We start from the raw sequence: 16,493 nt of genomic DNA, 5'->3' as shown, positions 1-16,493 counted from the left end.
ATTCTGTTTTGTCCACATTGAAGCTGAGCTGTCCAGAAGGAACAGTGAGGATAACGCGGAGAACATTCATCTCCCAAAGAAAACAGTTGTTGTCCTGAAGAAAGAACTGGCACAGAAAACTGAGGCACTGAACAAAGCACTTAAGAGGGAGAATGAGCTAAAGGTCAGTTCATTTTACCCAACTTACTTTGTCAATTATAACTTCTCTTACAAACATGTTATTTTTGGTGATCCTCAACTCCATTTTCTTTAAATCTAGATATCCTTGGCTGAGTTACAGTCTTTGCTATCTGAGCGAGATGGTTGCAATGAAGGTCAGGCTGCTAATATTGAATCCCTGACTTCAACTCTGAAGACCAAGGATGAGATCATCAATGTAAGGCTTCACCCATTAACAAAGTCAAGATCTTATGCTGGAAAAAGTACACAACAGCTGTCAATAAGAAGCTTTTCTACTGACTTTGCTCCTCGACCTGAACTCAACAGTTTTTAAATTTTGTTAAATGCCTCTGTGCAGGTTCTCCACCAACGCCTTGGTCAGAGGGGGGACAGCCAAGCTGATCATACTCAAGTTCAGGTCATCGGCTCTGGTATGGAGAGATCTCTCCCAGGGCTCCCCCAGAGAGAGAGAACCATGATTGGTGGAGACAGCCAGCAAGAAGTAAACCTTTTCTTCTGAATAAAATACCTAAAACAACACATTTAAAACTAAATTGGACATTTAGACCACTCCCTTTATCATTTCTGTTTCCCCAAAGGCTTTCCCCAACCTCATAGCACTGCAACAGGAGCATAATGCCCTGAACAAAGCCCTGAGAGCTGAACAACAGCTCTACTCCAGCCTGGTCAGGACTGTAAAGGAACAGGACAGGTGAGGGATAATGATCACTCTGTCAAAACTAGAAAAAAATTCAGATAAACTTGATTTGGTTACTTGTTTTTTTAATTACTTTGTATGAATCTGTGTATGTTTTTCAGTGCTCAGCGTCTCCATGCTCTGCAGCTGGAGTTGACAGCTGTGCAGCTACTCAGGCAGCAGCTGGAGGAAAGCATCAAAACTAACGAGGAGCTAAGGGAGGACTTGGAGAGAGAGATACACAAGGCCAAACTCAGAGAAGGTGCAGTGCAATCACACGCGGTGGTATAAGATGGTGGGAACTGCATTAAAGAAAATAATGAAAAGGGGAAAATAAAAAGGAATGTTTATCAGTTTAGTTGTTAGGGAAGTTAGGAAACAACAGCTCAGGTAGACTTTCATTTAAAGCACAGAGTACGGTTGTCACCATACCAAAGTTTAACTTACTATTCTTGTAAAAATTTAACAATATCAGTACCTGTTTTTATACCATGACAACAACATTTCATTGGTACTTTTCCATACTGTTTATCTTATAAAACAGAGATTTTATCCTTTTAAACTGTGTGGTATTGAAAAGTATTGAGGAATTGAAAATTTTAGGCCTTAGCTCCCAGAGAAACACATGTCTTCTTTGTCATGTGTGTGTACTCTAATAATATCTCCTGTTGACAAGCTCACGTCCCCTCTTTTATGTGTCACTGTATTCAGCATGCACACCTGCTCCTTCCACTGCTCATCTGTCTTCGCGTTATGTTCATTGTTCTTAACGTCATCACCTCCTCATCTGCATGTTCTATCCAGAGTAAAGTTGATCGTTGTCTTTGTCTCTTTGAAAATGTAATGTCTCCAGTCTGTTTCTGTGTTCGTCTGTCCTTTATTAAAAAAATAACTAAATAAAGGCTGCTGTTGGCCGATCTTTCTGTTTCTCACTTTAACACACTGTCTGTCTGTTCTGACTGTCCCATTAAAACATTTGGTTGTTTGTTGAATTCCATAACACCCCTCTGGTTATTAACTCAACCCATCCTACCTTCTGTCATTTCATTGCACAAGCATTTCATTATATAAGAACTTTGAAAAAGGGTATTAAGGGCTGTTATGAAGCAGAAGAATCTAACGGTATCCTGCTACAGGGCAGCTTCCCTGAAATAAATCTTATTACAAAAGCTACGTTTGCTATCTTTTACGTCACATAGTTAATTCAATTTAGCACAGATAGTACTTTGGATGTGAAGTCAGGACGTAGTATTGAGACTGATTAAAGATGTCACTATACGCTAGGACCAATTACATTAGTGTTTGTCAACATGTCTATGTGCTCGCCCCTTGTGTGCTTGTCAAGCGCCGGCTCTTCCCCCGTCTGCATAGAGCCAGGTGTATAAATAGGTCAGCTGTAAGTAACAGGCCTGTAGCTCACATTCACTCTGAATCCGATTTAGATACAGCTTCAGTAATTACCACTGATTAAATTTCCACATCCTGTTTCTGTTACAGTGTGATCGTCTACACAAACTTTTTGATTGTATTTCTCCAACTATATACATGAGAATGTATTTTTGTGTAGCTTCTGATCTCTAGTTTAATTTCACACAGAAGCTTTCTGTTAAATTCCACCACTAGTCTTCCTGATTCTACCTTGAATTTATTGTGTATGGAACAAGCTAACCCAAAACCCAGCAAATATATTTTAGAAAGTAATTGACATTGAATCTAGCTATGCTTTAATAAGAGGACAATGTAAAGCAGAATCATGCTTTTTGGCTATTTGGATAAGTCTTGGTTTCTTGAAAATATATTATTAAAGGAATTTATTCAATTATACAATGTTGGATGTTACACAAAAACATCTTGCCTTATTAACTTACTATGCTGCATGTGAATTGAAAACACATGTTGACAGTTTAACACTTACCTGAACAGAGATACTGAATGCTAACATGACAGACATGACTGTAAGGAACCCTCTGTGTATCTCTTCAGGTATTGACCTGAGTGATTCCAAAGAACTGGAGAGTATGAGACACCAGCTGGAGGATGCACAGCGCTGGAATGCCTCTCTGCAGGCTCGCTTAGGAGCCATACAGAACCGTGGAGGAGGTGTTGGTGGGGCAAATGATGGTGGTAAGTTTGGACAAAATACTCAGATTTATTCTGGAGTTTTGGCTTTTACTCAACATTCATTTCCCCCCCCCCCCCTTTTTTAGGCGACACTTTGAGTTTCATCGGAGATCAGACTTCCTACATGAGTATCTGTGTGGGGGAGGAGCAGGATGACAGCTTGTCTCAACTCTCTGTGCAAGAGCTCAGACAGAAGGTGACTTACTTTTCAAATGTACAATAAGTAAATTAATATAATTGATTTTTATCGGTTGGCAAGACTAGCAACAAAATATGTTCAACAGGAAGACAATGATATTGTGAACAAAAAAAAAAAATACATCATGGTTTTAGGTGCTGGAGCAGCAGGACTCTCTGAGCAGACTGCAGACTTTAAACCACGAGCTACAGAACCGACCATCAACTCTGGAGAAGTCAGACTATGACAATGGAGGCAAAGATTTGGCCAGCAGTAGTCCCTGGAAACAGGTTAGAGGCCACAGAAGACTGACGCAAATGGAGAAATTTGTACTTAAAGTTGAGGTGTTGAAGTCAAGTGTGTGTTCTGAACTTTTCTGCATTTTGTCAACAAATCTTGGAATAGTTTGTCCACATTTAGCAAATACTTGATGAATCATGTCTTAGTCATTGACTAACATCCAGTCTATTAGCTCCTTTCAAACCCTAAACCTTATTCTTAACCTTTGGTCTGTCTAGCTTGTTGCTAAAGTCTTTCTAGTCTTTGGTATTGTTTGTCTTTCTCTCTAACAAGTGTGTTTTTTGTATATAGTAGAAGTTTTCGTCTACTTCTCCTTCACCTTTCCTAACCACTCCCTGTGTTTTCTTTATCTTTGTGTCCCATGAAATGGTCTCTCTTCGCCATACCACATTAGACACGTCACACCATTCTGCTTTTGCTGTGCAGTGTTTTATGGATTTTGTTCCCTCGTTAAGTTTTTCTTTATGGAGCCATCTGTGTCATACTCGCCTCCCATCCCATTACTCTAGCAGCTCGAGAAGATGCAGGAGACGCAGCATGTGGCTCAAAGTAGGAAGACACAACATTCTGGTCAAAATAAAGAGAGTCAGACAGACATCTCAGTAGGACAGGTATGATAAATATTATCTTAATGTATGATCTAAAATGTAATATCCTTACCCTTGTAAATTCCCATTTGATGTAACTCAATTTCCATTTTTCTAAACTATTGCTTCTTAGGTGGTGTCTGGAGAGCTGTTGGACAATATGAGTATGAACAGTGGCCTCAGCCAGAGTAGAGAGCATGCTCAGTCTGGCAAAGACACTTTGGACATTGCAGATGAAGATTCTGGGCAGAGGAGCACAGATGAAATAGCACTTAGAACCCTTCTGACTGACAGTGGGGTCCCATCTGTCTTGCACCTTAGGTGGGTCTTTTCTGCAACAGTGTCCAGATCGTATTCCTTGCTTTCACTTTTGAGTCTATGTAATAGTAAACTAATCAAATTTCCCTTAATGCAGAGAGGAGCTGCTCAGGCTTGAAGAAGAAAATGTGGAGCTACGGGGTCTCCTGAAAGAGCAAAAATCTTCAGAGAGTAAAGAGAAGGAGAGCAGAGATGCCTCGGGGAACAGTAGTGACGGGCAGGCTGAGTTGAGAAAGAGTGCGGAAAGCCTTCAAGGCGAGGCAGGAGGTCACACAAAGGTCATGAATCTGCCAACTGAGGAGGGAGACAAGAACTCCTACAAGATGTCAGATGGGGAGAGACATGTCAGCACCACAGAGGGGACGAAGAATCCCCCAACTAAAGGCCAAACACTCAACAAGAGTGCAAATCAGCATGTCACAAACCATGGGGTAGGTTTTGTTTTATAGTAAGTCTGTACAACATTGCACGCATTGTATTCTTGTTATATCCCAACCAAAGTTGTATTATAGAAACTGATTTTAAATGGATCATTTAGGAAATACTGATGTTGCGGCTGAATTAATGATGTGGAATGAAAGTGCACTGACTGCTTCAGTAGTCAGTATGATGCAGAGGTACTCAGAATGCCTTAAACTTTGTTTGATGCAGACAGTGCTGAAAGTGTTTATCATGGATGGGGAAGCTGCTCTGCTTGAAAACTGTCACAGCCCCGTTTTTGTATCACCCTGAGCATTTTTTTTTTGCATTATGTGAAGGTGAAAACAGTTTATTTATCATAGCTTATTGGGAACTATAAAGACAATACTGATACATATTTGGTCATGTATCTGTCATTGACACATGCATCAGTCAGGCTTTATTTATAATGTATTTGATCTCTGTTTTAATTGTAGGCTGGGGTCAAATCTCGTCTCCCGGTTCCTGTGAGGCTAAGAGCAGAGGCGAGTAGCAGCAGGCAGTCTGAGAACTCTGACCATCTGAGAATTGATGCACTTAAACACCTTCATATGGATGATGTATGTGGGTCCGACCAGCTATTGCATACAGACTCTGACTCTTCCTCACGTGGATACACATATGGCAGCAGCGAAGTGGAGACAGAAAACGTCTCTGAAGTAGCAACAACAATGGATCACACCCGAGCCAACTCTGCTCTTCTCACTCAGCTGGAGCTTCTTCACCAGGAGTGTCAGGAGAAAGAGGCTCTGATCAACAAGCTCAGCAAGCAGCTAGCTGATTGGGAAGAGCTCGACGTTCAGCTCCAGGAAAAGGACTCGCTCAATCGCCAGTATGTTGAGGCCTTACAGGCTGCAGAATCCACCATTGCTTACCTGACCGCCTGCAGTATGGACAGCCAGGGAGGATTTGGCACCGCAGGGTCATGTACAGGTTCTGGCTCTGCTGGTTCAGATGCAGCCCTCCAAAGCAGATGCATGGTCCTGCAAACAGCACTACAGGAGAAGGAGGAGCTTAACAACAGGCTTATAGATCTTCTGAGCATGGCAGAGAAAGCCATGGCCTCCACTAAAAGCCAAGAAGAGAATCCAGAAAGTTGTGATTTATGTTTAAAGATAGGGGCAGCTTTGCAGCAGGTGAAGGCTTCTTCAAGCACACAGTCTCCAAGAGGTGTTTTTGTAAGCACAGAGGACTCTGTGCAAGAGCTGCAACGGCATGTGGACTCTTTGCAGGAGTCACTGTGGGAGCAGAACAGGCGTAATGCAGAGCTTCAAGAACAAGTGAGAGCTCATGATGACGCGACTAAATACAACTGCAACAGTAGCAGTGCTGTCCAAAATGCAGAATCACTTAAGGGAAAGGAGTCAAAGAAAAGTTCTGGTTTTAATCAGGAGATGACCAAAGTTCTCATAAACTGCCTCAGTGCTGCAGAGTCTGCCATTGCCTCTCTGGCAACACACTGTACAAATACCAGCTCCTTAGCTTCTGGTAGATCCTCACAGACTAGCTCTGACCTGCAGATCACTTTAGAGAACCTTCAAAGGGCCCTGCAGGAGAGGAAAGACCTAGGTGAAACCATCCAGCCACCCTCTAAATCCACCAGCAATCAGTCTGCTGCTTCTGGAACAAATGGAGAGCATAGCCAAGACCTTCACAACAACATCCGCCTCCTCTATAAGGTCCTCGCTGATCAATATCAGAGAATATCAGAGCTCCAGGCATCACTCCAAGGAAAGGGCTGGAAAGAGGAGAGCAAGGTCCACAGGACATTGCAGGATGACAAAGGATTACCACCAAATGTTCAGCTCCAGCTGGAAGCTCTCCACAAGGCGCTGAGGGAGAAGAAGAAAGCGTGTAAAAGCCTGGAGGAGAAACTGGCCACTGCACTTTCAAACACATCCTCCCCTGAAACTGCACGGAGAGGTAAGATGGATGGCCAAGACAGAATTTTTTTTTTTTTTTATCTTCAAAGGCATGCTTATGTTATTTCAAAGTGAAATGGATATGGAACACCATAAAAGATAGAGAGACTTGTGCTTGTTAAATGATTTCTTCCTAATCCAACATATATTGCCCCCAATGCCAGCTCTGGAGCAGGATGACAAAGGCGTGCAGGTGGATTTGCAGGACCTGGGTTACGAAACCAGTGGAAAGAGTGAGAACGATAGGGAAGAGAGCAGTAGCACAGGTAGACAGTCTTCAGACGGACACTGCATGTCTGTCTGTTGAGTGGACACTAATCTCACATGTGGACAGCGTCTTTCTATAAGTGTGCATGACAAAGTGAACAATGGAAACTGTAACACTGTCTCTTGCCTTGACAAGATGTTTTCACGTTGGGTGTCTTAACCACACAAACTCTACTGGTTTGATCTTGGTGTTTCTCTGCTGCACTCTTCACAAACTTAAATGGACTGTCAATGCTTTTGCATTGATGAATTCTTGCATGTTTCCACTCTGAAGTTCAGAATGTCTCTGGAGCACTCATTAACCTTTCACTATAATTTCTTGACTTTTTTCACAGTAAATCTGTAGCTTAGATTATTTTCCTCTTACTCTCTTTCACAATTGTCTTTCCAGAATCAGTTCCCCAGTTGAGTCTTTTTTTCCTGTGTTTTTCCCTGTGTTGCCAGATCTCGAGGTTGGTGTGAAGCCCAGTTGCAGTGCCTCTAGCCTGCCCTACCTGCTGAAACATGAGCAGGCCAACTTTTCCTCTACTGACAACCTGGACTCCACCTCCAGCACCCCATACCCCAGTTCTCCCGCTTTCAGCTCAGCCAAGGTATAAAATTAGGCATAACCCCTCCCCTGAACATGCTTGCCAACTAGGGAAGAACAGGTGGTCTGTCAAACTAAGGTCTGTATCAGCTAGCCAGCTACAAATTTGCAGGCTACTGTTACTTCAGCTTGGGATTCAGAATCAGATCACAGACTTTTATTCACCCTCCAGGCAGAAACACACACAGTAAAATCCAGCTTGTCTACCCAACAAAATGCTTCCAATTGTGTATGCGTCCCCTCAAGTTCAAGGACCACATCAAAAACTAATTTTACCGTAAAGAACATAGTAGAGGAGAAATACATGTTAACATTTTATTAAGCTGCATTTTTGCACAGTGAGATTAAAAAGTTTAAAATAATTTGCAACACTACATAACAAGGTTTATGCTACGTGGACTCTCAATGAACAATTTGCATAATATACATTCAGTCAAATTCCTTTAAACAACAATTTCCTACTGTTCAAAAGCAACCCCATATATTAGTAAAAACAGGTTTTCAATTGTGTAATTTTCTCCTTTGTGTTTTCAGGTCAGTCTGAAGGGCCTGCAGGTCTATGACGAGTACGGTGTGTCTGAGGACCCTCACCAGCTTCAGGGACAAGTCAAAGAGCTGAAGGTCCAGCTTGAAAACCAGACCAAACTCATCCTGCAAATGCAAAGTCTTCTGCGAAGGAACTCCCTCTCCAGTGATCAAGTCGCAAACACCTCCGATCCATCAGCCGTGAGGGATCAAGGGGGGGCACATGGAGACCATGGCCAGAATATAAGCCACAAAAGTGGGTCGCTAGGGGACAAGGAAGGGAAGAACCAGGCGATGAAGGACAAAACTTGCCGTTTGAATGTAGACCTGGAAGGAGAGAAGATGCAGAACAGACGATTGAGTGATCAGCTGCAGCAAACCTGCAGCGGCTCTACATCTCCTGCAAGGTCAGCATTCACTTTTAATATGATCATTTCATTACCGATTGACAGCTGCAAAGTTGTTTTGAATATTAGATCTTAACTCAGGCTGTTGACTTTTGTTGTTTTTCCTGACTTATCTCCATTCTGTCTGCTATTGCCTCTCAGACTGGACTCCCTGGTACAGTCACAGGCCCGGGAGCTGTCACAACTGAGGCAGCAGATCAAGGAGAGCCGCAAGCTGGGAGCCCTGCAGCGCAGACAGCTGGAGGAGCTAAACAAGGCCTTCAAGGATCTGCTGCAGGCAAGCAAAGTGGACTACTACATGGGGGAGGTGGTCAAAGAGCAGCTGGACAAGAGCCTCGGCATCCTGGACAGGTTGGAAGGACGGCTGGACAAAGGTAGCTGCTGATTTGATTTGACTAGATGCGAATTAAATGAAAAGTGTCCTTCCTTTTTAAATGAATAATAACAATCTCTTATAAAGTTAATCCTTATTCTAAAAGTTAACAACCAGTTGTGTCATAAAACGGTCCTCACCTATTGCACAGAAATGGTTTGATGATTTTACAAAGCTCAGCGGAGAAAGAGCAGTCACTCGTAACTGATTTTTACAGACAGGTCCTTGACAGCATCTTTTCCTCTGTCTGATAGGAGACTCTCATCTGGATAACGAGGACATGGCGGCTCTGGAGCTGTCACGCAGGTACATTGCACTTGCTTGTTGTCAATGTCTGCATTTGATTTAGTCTGTAGCCTAAGTAACTGAATAGTTAAAACATGTCCCATTTTCCATGTTAATATTATTTTTCTGGGATTGCGATCTGTCCTGATACATAATTTTTAATCTTAGAGAATATGCTCAATGCATTTACGGTAGTTACTTTGTGGTGGGGAGTTACATCAGAGGTTGTTATCTCTTTCATAAATATAAGATTGAAGCAAGCAGCCACAGGGGGGGACCAGCCAGGCAGCCAGCCCAGTCCAACTGTGACAGTTTGTTTTTTAAACTGGAAATCTTTGTGTTTACACTTCAGTCTTTGAGTGAGCTTTAGGGGGGGTTTTAGGGGGGTTGTGTTACTTTTAACAGAGCCAGGCTAGCTGTCTCTTTGCTAAGATAAGTGGCTGCTGTCTTATTTATTTTCCTTTATAAGACAGCAGGTGTGTCTCACTTCTCTTCCTCATTTATGAATACTGATTCAGCTGTTTTTAAAGCTGATGGGATTCTTTCTTTTGAATGTTCATGTATATTATTCAGGTCAAATTGCCAATGTTAATGTTTGAGTTTTGCCAGTCGTTAGCAGAGCTGTTTTGGTGTTTATGTCATGACCCTTTTAAACACCCACCCCCACCTCCACCCAGCCAATTTGCTGTATGACCCTGGGCGCTGAGTGTTTTGTTGATATTGAAAAGCGTCCTGCTGTTGACCTAATTTCTTTCTGTGACAACCAAAACATTAAGGTTACATTGCCCCCTAACTGGGTCACTGGTGTGTCTGGGAAATCAGAACATGCAAACCACATGTCAATAATCATCTATTAATGTGCATGTTTATTAGAGCTTCATTTTTAATAATGGGCACAGTTAAAATCATATCACCCTGAAAACAAATGAATGATCAAACTTTTCCACATATATTTGTAAGGCTTTATTCTCTGAACACACATTTTGAACACTTTCACATTTTTCTTTTCCACCATTGGTAAAAAAAACAAAAAAGGAAGTCAAGGAACTCCAAGTTCAATATGTCTGGTTTCTTTAATATGGTTTGACCTTTTTTTTGTGCCAATTTTCACATTCATATAAAGAAACACGGAGAAACAAAAGGATCTGTATTTGGTGAAGATTTTTGCAGTTATATTTGCGTTGCCGTGTCATGATGATTCTAACTATAATTCATATAGTGTCGTTTTCTTAGAACCATACGTTGCTCACAGTAACATTGACTTTAATCCACGTCATGCCCTGGGCAGTTCTCTGGAGCTTCAGCAGGCATCACAGTCACTGCTGCCTTTTGAGGAGAGCATGAGGCATCCTGCTGACAGCACGGCTAGAATCCAGCAGGAGATAAATAACCTGCGTGTGGAGCTAGAGGGCGAGAGAGAGCTGCTGCAGCAGCACATCAGTCTCCTCGTCCAGCAGAACCTCAGCCTGGCTGAGTGCACCAGGGAGCAGCTGGACCTGTGAGTGGGTCTGATGCAGACAGATAGACAGCATGATGTTTGCTGTGCTAACTCCTTCTACATATTTTCTGGCCGTGTGTTTCAACTGAAAGTTCAAAGACCTGTGGTTGGATCTTTTTTTTTCCCACTTCTTTGTTGCACTTTTTCCCCCGGATCTTTTCCTTTAGTTTGTGTCCTTTCTTTCCAGTTCTTCTTTGTTATGAACCCAAAACACCCTGCTGAGATGTCACAGATTAAAATCCAGCAGTTGGGTCCTCAGGTAGACCAAATTAAAAAGATTCAATACCCTCCTTTTCCTTCTTTTCTCCACAGACTGGCTAAGGAGCTGCAGGAGAAGAACTTTCTGATCCAGAGTCTGCAGAGTCAGTTGAGAGGCCAAAGTTTCAGCAGCCACCACAGCTCCCACTCTGACCTGAACCACTCAGACAGAAACTCCTCGTCCTCCTGCTACAGCAGCCCGACCTCACAGAGCAATAACCAATCCCACAGTAAGCATAATGACATGTTACAAAGATGCAGATTTCTAGATGGAATTTTTAGTCTTTTTTTAATTAAAGAATTATAGACCTAAGTGTCACAGAGGAGGGAGTCAGTCAGGAGTGTTTGGTTATTTAAACTTAGCTTGCTCTATTAAATATGTGTATTTCCTGGCCTTAGTATATCATGAAATTACCGCAGTCCTTGTCCACCTGGGGGGCCCGGCTAGTTGCAGCCTGTAATAGCACTTCTTTTCCACTCAGATCCATTCTGTTGCGGTGAGCCGTGCTACAGCACAAAGCAAGCAGGCCAAGAGCAGAGCGGGTGTATAGTTTCAATCTGCCTCCACTTAAAGCTGCATTATTCAGTGGCACCTATCCGTTTCAGCCTTCAAGTTGTGTTTCCCTCAGGAAGAGAGACCATGAAGGCCTTACAGAAACCAGGGAAGCATGTGGTCAAAACCTACATCTCCCCTTACTGCCACCTCACTTAACCTGTTTGGCTCCTTACGATGCATCTCAATCAGTTGCTGCTTGTGTTATCTTGGGGAATGTTAGACTCCATATATAAAAGGTGGAGCATTTTTATGTTTCAGTCTTTCACTGTTTTTACCTGAACGGTCGTCCTGCTTATGTTTAGGCCAGCGACCTCCCACCGATTGGACGGGAGCAGCTCCTCCTATGGGAGGAGCTCAGGAGGAAGGAGGTGTGTTGGCTCACTACAGACTGCAGGGCCTGCAGCGGGAGAACGGGCGACTGCATGAGCAGCTGAGAGACACAGAGGAGCTCAACACCACCCTGCGCAGTGAACTGGACCTGCATCGCTCCATCATGGCCCAGACCAGCTCCCATCATCAGGCGCAGGATAGCGAACAAGACCAGGAGGGATGTGGGCCTCAGATTGACACTCACACTGGAGTTGGAAATGTTGGCTCACAGACTAACGTTGCCGAGCAGCCTCGCTCAATGAGTTCAGGTAAATGGAACACATTGATAGTTAGATGTATCTAACTCATAATACAGTAAACAGAGAAATGTATTAAAGTCCACAGCTTTTAAGTTTAAAGTTCTCTAAACCTCAAAGGCCTGAGAGAACATTTGAATTAAGGGTCTTCAAATGTCTTTTGTTGCTCTTGAGCTTTCAAAGGTCTGTAAAAAAAAAAGGCAGACAATCTTCCAAAGTTTTTGTTTTGGAGTTATAAGATATGAACATCAAGGGATTACTTTAAGAGCAAAAAAAACAAACAAGTGGCATTAAGGGAATTATAGAATCTCGTTTTTTCTTTCTTAGCTCCGTCACTTGTAGGGATTAACAGTCAGGATATTTGGGCCTTCACTGCTCAGTTTTTTTTTTTAAAATCTATCTCTGGCAAGCCCTTGTGTCGGAAACACTTAATCCCCATAAAGTTCCCCTTTTAGTAAGCGTTCAGCATGTGAATATGTGTGTGTGTGTGTCAGACTCTCTTGCAGAACACTTGCAGGAGATCCGAGCATTGAGGCAGCGCCTGGAGGAGAGCATCCGCACCAATGACCGTCTCAGGGAGCAGTTGGAGAAGAGATTGGCCGAGGTTGAGAAAGACCCAGGTAAACTCCAGAAACCACCTGCCTTTTTTCTGCTTTCCCTTACCTGTTTTAGTGTTCAAATTTAAAGTGAGAGTGCTGTCATTGTGGACTGACAGGTCTTTTTTTTTATTTTTTTATCGTCTTTAGCGGCCACCAACATCTTCATCCAGGGCAACGAGGAGCAGGGTCAGCTGGCCACCGAGGTGCGGTTCCTCTGGGGACAAAACCAAGCCCTGAAGGAGCAGCTCAACATGGGCTCCAGAGGTAACGCACGTCAAAATACACACTTCATAAGTAGAGGTATAGATCCAATCGTCTCTCCCTGCTGATGTTTGAATATCTCTTATAGATAAGCAGAAGGAGAATGAGAAGCTACGAGAGTCTCTGGCCAGGCGGACAGCCAAACTGGAGCAGAGCAGGAAGGATTGTGAATCTCTGAGGCAGGAGAACAGCCGACTGCAGGAGAGACTGGAGCTCAGCAGCCAGGAAAACTCCCAGCTGCAGGATTCACTGCACTACAGCAAGGAGGAGCTGCACAGGTACACACAACGATTAAAACGGCTCCTCTTCATGCAACCTGAAACTACACAGAGATACTAATTACCAATCTAAAGAGCCATTACTGTTAGCATTAGCCCGTGCTATATGAACAGCTCGGAAAGGAGATCTCCTGTCATTGGTACGCTCATCCATGAACACGTGCATGCATACCGTAAATGATGGCATGTGACCTCTTACCCTTCATCCCACTGACACAGCTGAGTGAGGCTGACACCTGAAACCTGTCAGCTCACTTTTCCTCTCCCTTTCCTCCCCTTGTCTCCTAAGCTTGAGCACACATGGCTCATTTCTTTTTCTTTCAATGGGGATTTTGCAGAAATACACCAAGACATTTCTTTTTATAGATTGAGTTCGGTTTTGAGATGATCTCTCTAAAGTAACACTTGGCTAGTTTATCAAGTTCATCTGACTATTACAAACAAACACAATTATGTTTAATAAAAACCAATAGGGCTTTTTAGAATCAGGCTTTTGAAAATGTTGCAAAACATTGTTACTGTGGTTGCTGCTGGCATTCTAAGAGGCTTTTTTTTAAAGCTTCTATGAGGAGTCTCAAACTGGTTATGAATCAGAAATTAATCCAGATGTCTGAATATGAACTACGAGACTGTCAACAATATGGATTATTTCTATATAACATAATGTAATGCCTTGAACCGCTGCTGCTATCAAAGTGTTTAGCTGCACGCTGCATAAACACCCTTTTTTTTTTTTTTTTTTTTTTTTAACATATTCCACAAGATCCATGATGAGTGATAGTGATATATTTGACCATTAAAAGAAAGCAGCAGCATTACATTTTTGTGTTTTAAAACACTGCAGACACATCCAAACAAATCTCATATTTTTCTTCTACAGTGCACATTTTGTTAAAGATTGGGTTAACCTTTCTACCCCTACATAATACTTAATGTAATATGAAGTTTTCTAGAAGAGAAGCATGTTCGTTTTCAGACCTTTTTACCATTGTCTTCATTTGTAGTTGTGTTTTGTTTTGTGTGTGTTTGCAGGCTGCAGATTGAGGTGAAGCTCCAGAGGCAGCAGCTGTCTGACTCCCAACATCTGCTGCAGTCTCTGCGGGTGGAGCTGCAAGTTTATGACAAGATGAAGACTGAATCTCAAAAACACAACGGTACTTTCAAAACACACACCGACTCAGAACAGAGAATGCAAAGACCCTGTGATGAAGCAATACTTAGAAATCTTCTAGCCATAAGTACTTAAATCTACCTTGACTCTGGCTCCGGTTTTATTACTTTAACATTGAGTGTGAAATAGCTTACATGGTTTCATGGTTCCCACTTTTTTCTTACACCACCCCCCCCCTTTGCAGAATCCAGCGAGCCCACCCAGGATCCCGTCTCTGTCCCTCCCCCCTCAGGCTCTGTAGACCTGAGTGAGCTGCTGCAGGAGATCAGACACCTGCGGCTGCAGCTGGAGAGGAGCATCCAGACCAACACGGCTCTGAGACAGAGGCTGGAGGAGCAGCTGCTCCGAGGGCCCAACCGCTCTGAAACCATCAACATCAACTACCTGCTGTCCTCACCAGGTAAACACACATGACAGACTGATATAAAGAGGCCCGTAAACATACAAGAATCTGCTGGGTTCTGACCGTGCTGGTTTTACATTTTGTTGTAGACGAAGGAGGGAAATCACCTGGTCGGGAAGGCTGTGATCCTTATCGTCACTCGTTTCAGAGTCATAATGAACACACGGGCGTCCTCCATGGTAAGAAAACCTTTATTAGCATTATGTTTCACACAGCAGTAAACACATAAATACAGATTGCACAGGTCCGTTTGAAAGCCTCTGAGCACACATTCATCTTTCTTAGATGAGAGACTTCGTGCTCACTCAGATGGCGGCTCGCTCAGCAGCAGCTCCGGCGACAGCATCACCGGTGCTCCCTCTCGCCTGGTGCCAGGTCACCGCATGTGGGCCAACCGCAACGGCCGCCATATTCTGGGTCTGATCGAGGACTACAACGCCCTCCGTAAGCAGATCTCAGAGGGTCGCAAGCTGGCACGCAGCATGGATGCACAACTACAGGAATGTCTGCACACATTCAGACAGCAGGGATCTGACAACAAGGTACTAAGAAATCTTACTTTTTTATTTCACAGTTTGCACAGAAATATACATAAATTCATCAGGTTCAATACCTTGTGTGTACATCTTCATAGGTAATAGAGCAGCAGCATCTGAAGAGTTTGTCTGGTAGTGTGAACACCATGCAGCAAGTGTTAGACGAGGCCGGTCGGCTCCTCAAACTGGTGTGGAGAGTCTCTTTGCCATCTGGTAACACAGCAGGCGACGGCAGCAACAACCAGCAGGTAGTCACACAAACACTTAAAATACTCTTTGCAGTCTATCTCATTATCTGCGGGAACCAAATCTTAAACCTTTTTTTATCCTCCGTATCAGGATGAGCTGCTGAAAAACGAGGTAGCCAGACTGAAGAGCAGGTTGTCACAGCAGGAGAGGATGCTGAGCGGAGCTGTGAAACGTCTGCGAACAACTAACCAGCTCAAAGAGGGGATGGAAAGAGTCATCATCGACCAGTGTATGATTAGTATTCTTGATTTTCCACACTTTGCATTTATTCAGCTCTGGTATAGAGTACAGTCGGATTGGATGGATAAACTGATTAAGTGTTTTGAATAATTGCAGACATCTGACCTCATGTTATTTTCCCTTCCATGTAGTGTTTCTGACCCACGGAGTGTTGAAAAAAGCCAGGGGGAATTTAGAGGTGAGTCAACCAAAAACAAAAGCATGCCCCCATGGTTAAATTTCCAACTAATCTTCTTGTCCATAGCGTTAAATTCTCCCTTTTTCCTTCTCCTGCTTCATGTGAAATAATGCTAGACAAATTACTGTACCATCTTTGGGCTGAAAGGTCGGTCTGGAGGACCAGACGAAGGTCAGTGTGGTTGAGGTGCAGGCTTTCATTGAGTTCACTGATGCATGAGATTAATGAGACCCTGTGTTTTTGGTTTGCCCTGCTGCATGAAGCAAACACCAAAAATATTTACGTATCATAAGATACCTGCCAGTTATTTTTGTTTGTTTGGTCAAATCTTGTCCTGAGATGAATCTATCTAATGATGTAGGTTTTGGATTCAGTGTGACTTCTATTAAGCTTATTGTGCTTAATAAACTGGAAACATTTCATATTGTGTTGGAGTGACTGTGCGCCTTTACT

General features: G+C 43.1%; 1 protein-coding gene across 6 annotated transcripts in view; it reads left to right on the top strand.

Annotated features, from left to right (window-relative positions):
• The window catches only part of cdk5rap2 (CDK5 regulatory subunit associated protein 2), a 33,617-nt gene that overhangs the window by 16,138 nt on the left and 986 nt on the right, over nucleotides 1–16,493 (top strand). For 3 of the 6 annotated variants that reach the window (XM_020634631.3, XM_065965369.1, XM_065965365.1), the window contains 30 exons: nucleotides 24–163; nucleotides 260–376; nucleotides 518–661; nucleotides 759–871; nucleotides 979–1,118; nucleotides 2,840–2,980; nucleotides 3,064–3,173; nucleotides 3,311–3,445; nucleotides 3,965–4,066; nucleotides 4,176–4,363; nucleotides 4,458–4,791; nucleotides 5,257–6,742; nucleotides 6,906–7,007; nucleotides 7,453–7,601; nucleotides 8,132–8,529; nucleotides 8,671–8,903; nucleotides 9,157–9,208; nucleotides 10,998–11,173; nucleotides 11,802–12,137; nucleotides 12,620–12,745; nucleotides 12,872–12,988; nucleotides 13,074–13,263; nucleotides 14,296–14,417; nucleotides 14,619–14,834; nucleotides 14,927–15,016; nucleotides 15,123–15,379; nucleotides 15,472–15,621; nucleotides 15,713–15,851; nucleotides 15,994–16,040; nucleotides 16,157–16,211. In XM_020634631.3, the coding sequence (XP_020490287.2) occupies nucleotides 24–163; nucleotides 260–376; nucleotides 518–661; nucleotides 759–871; nucleotides 979–1,118; nucleotides 2,840–2,980; nucleotides 3,064–3,173; nucleotides 3,311–3,445; nucleotides 3,965–4,066; nucleotides 4,176–4,363; nucleotides 4,458–4,791; nucleotides 5,257–6,742; nucleotides 6,906–7,007; nucleotides 7,453–7,601; nucleotides 8,132–8,529; nucleotides 8,671–8,903; nucleotides 9,157–9,208; nucleotides 10,998–11,173; nucleotides 11,802–12,137; nucleotides 12,620–12,745; nucleotides 12,872–12,988; nucleotides 13,074–13,263; nucleotides 14,296–14,417; nucleotides 14,619–14,834; nucleotides 14,927–15,016; nucleotides 15,123–15,379; nucleotides 15,472–15,621; nucleotides 15,713–15,851; nucleotides 15,994–16,040; nucleotides 16,157–16,211 (6,105 nt within the window). The remainder of the gene's footprint in view (nucleotides 1–23; nucleotides 164–259; nucleotides 377–517; nucleotides 662–758; nucleotides 872–978; nucleotides 1,119–2,839; nucleotides 2,981–3,063; nucleotides 3,174–3,310; nucleotides 3,446–3,964; nucleotides 4,067–4,175; nucleotides 4,364–4,457; nucleotides 4,792–5,256; nucleotides 6,743–6,905; nucleotides 7,008–7,452; nucleotides 7,602–8,131; nucleotides 8,530–8,670; nucleotides 8,904–9,156; nucleotides 9,209–10,997; nucleotides 11,174–11,801; nucleotides 12,138–12,619; nucleotides 12,746–12,871; nucleotides 12,989–13,073; nucleotides 13,264–14,295; nucleotides 14,418–14,618; nucleotides 14,835–14,926; nucleotides 15,017–15,122; nucleotides 15,380–15,471; nucleotides 15,622–15,712; nucleotides 15,852–15,993; nucleotides 16,041–16,156; nucleotides 16,212–16,493) is intronic. The other 3 variants (XM_065965366.1, XM_065965367.1, XM_065965368.1) reach the window with 3 other exon arrangements.

The sequence above is a fragment of the Labrus bergylta genome, chromosome 17 (genome assembly GCF_963930695.1).
Source record: "Labrus bergylta chromosome 17, fLabBer1.1, whole genome shotgun sequence".
In the NCBI taxonomy this organism is placed as follows: domain Eukaryota; kingdom Metazoa; phylum Chordata; class Actinopteri; order Labriformes; family Labridae; genus Labrus; species Labrus bergylta.
This window is presented reverse-complemented; position numbering and strand designations above follow the sequence as displayed.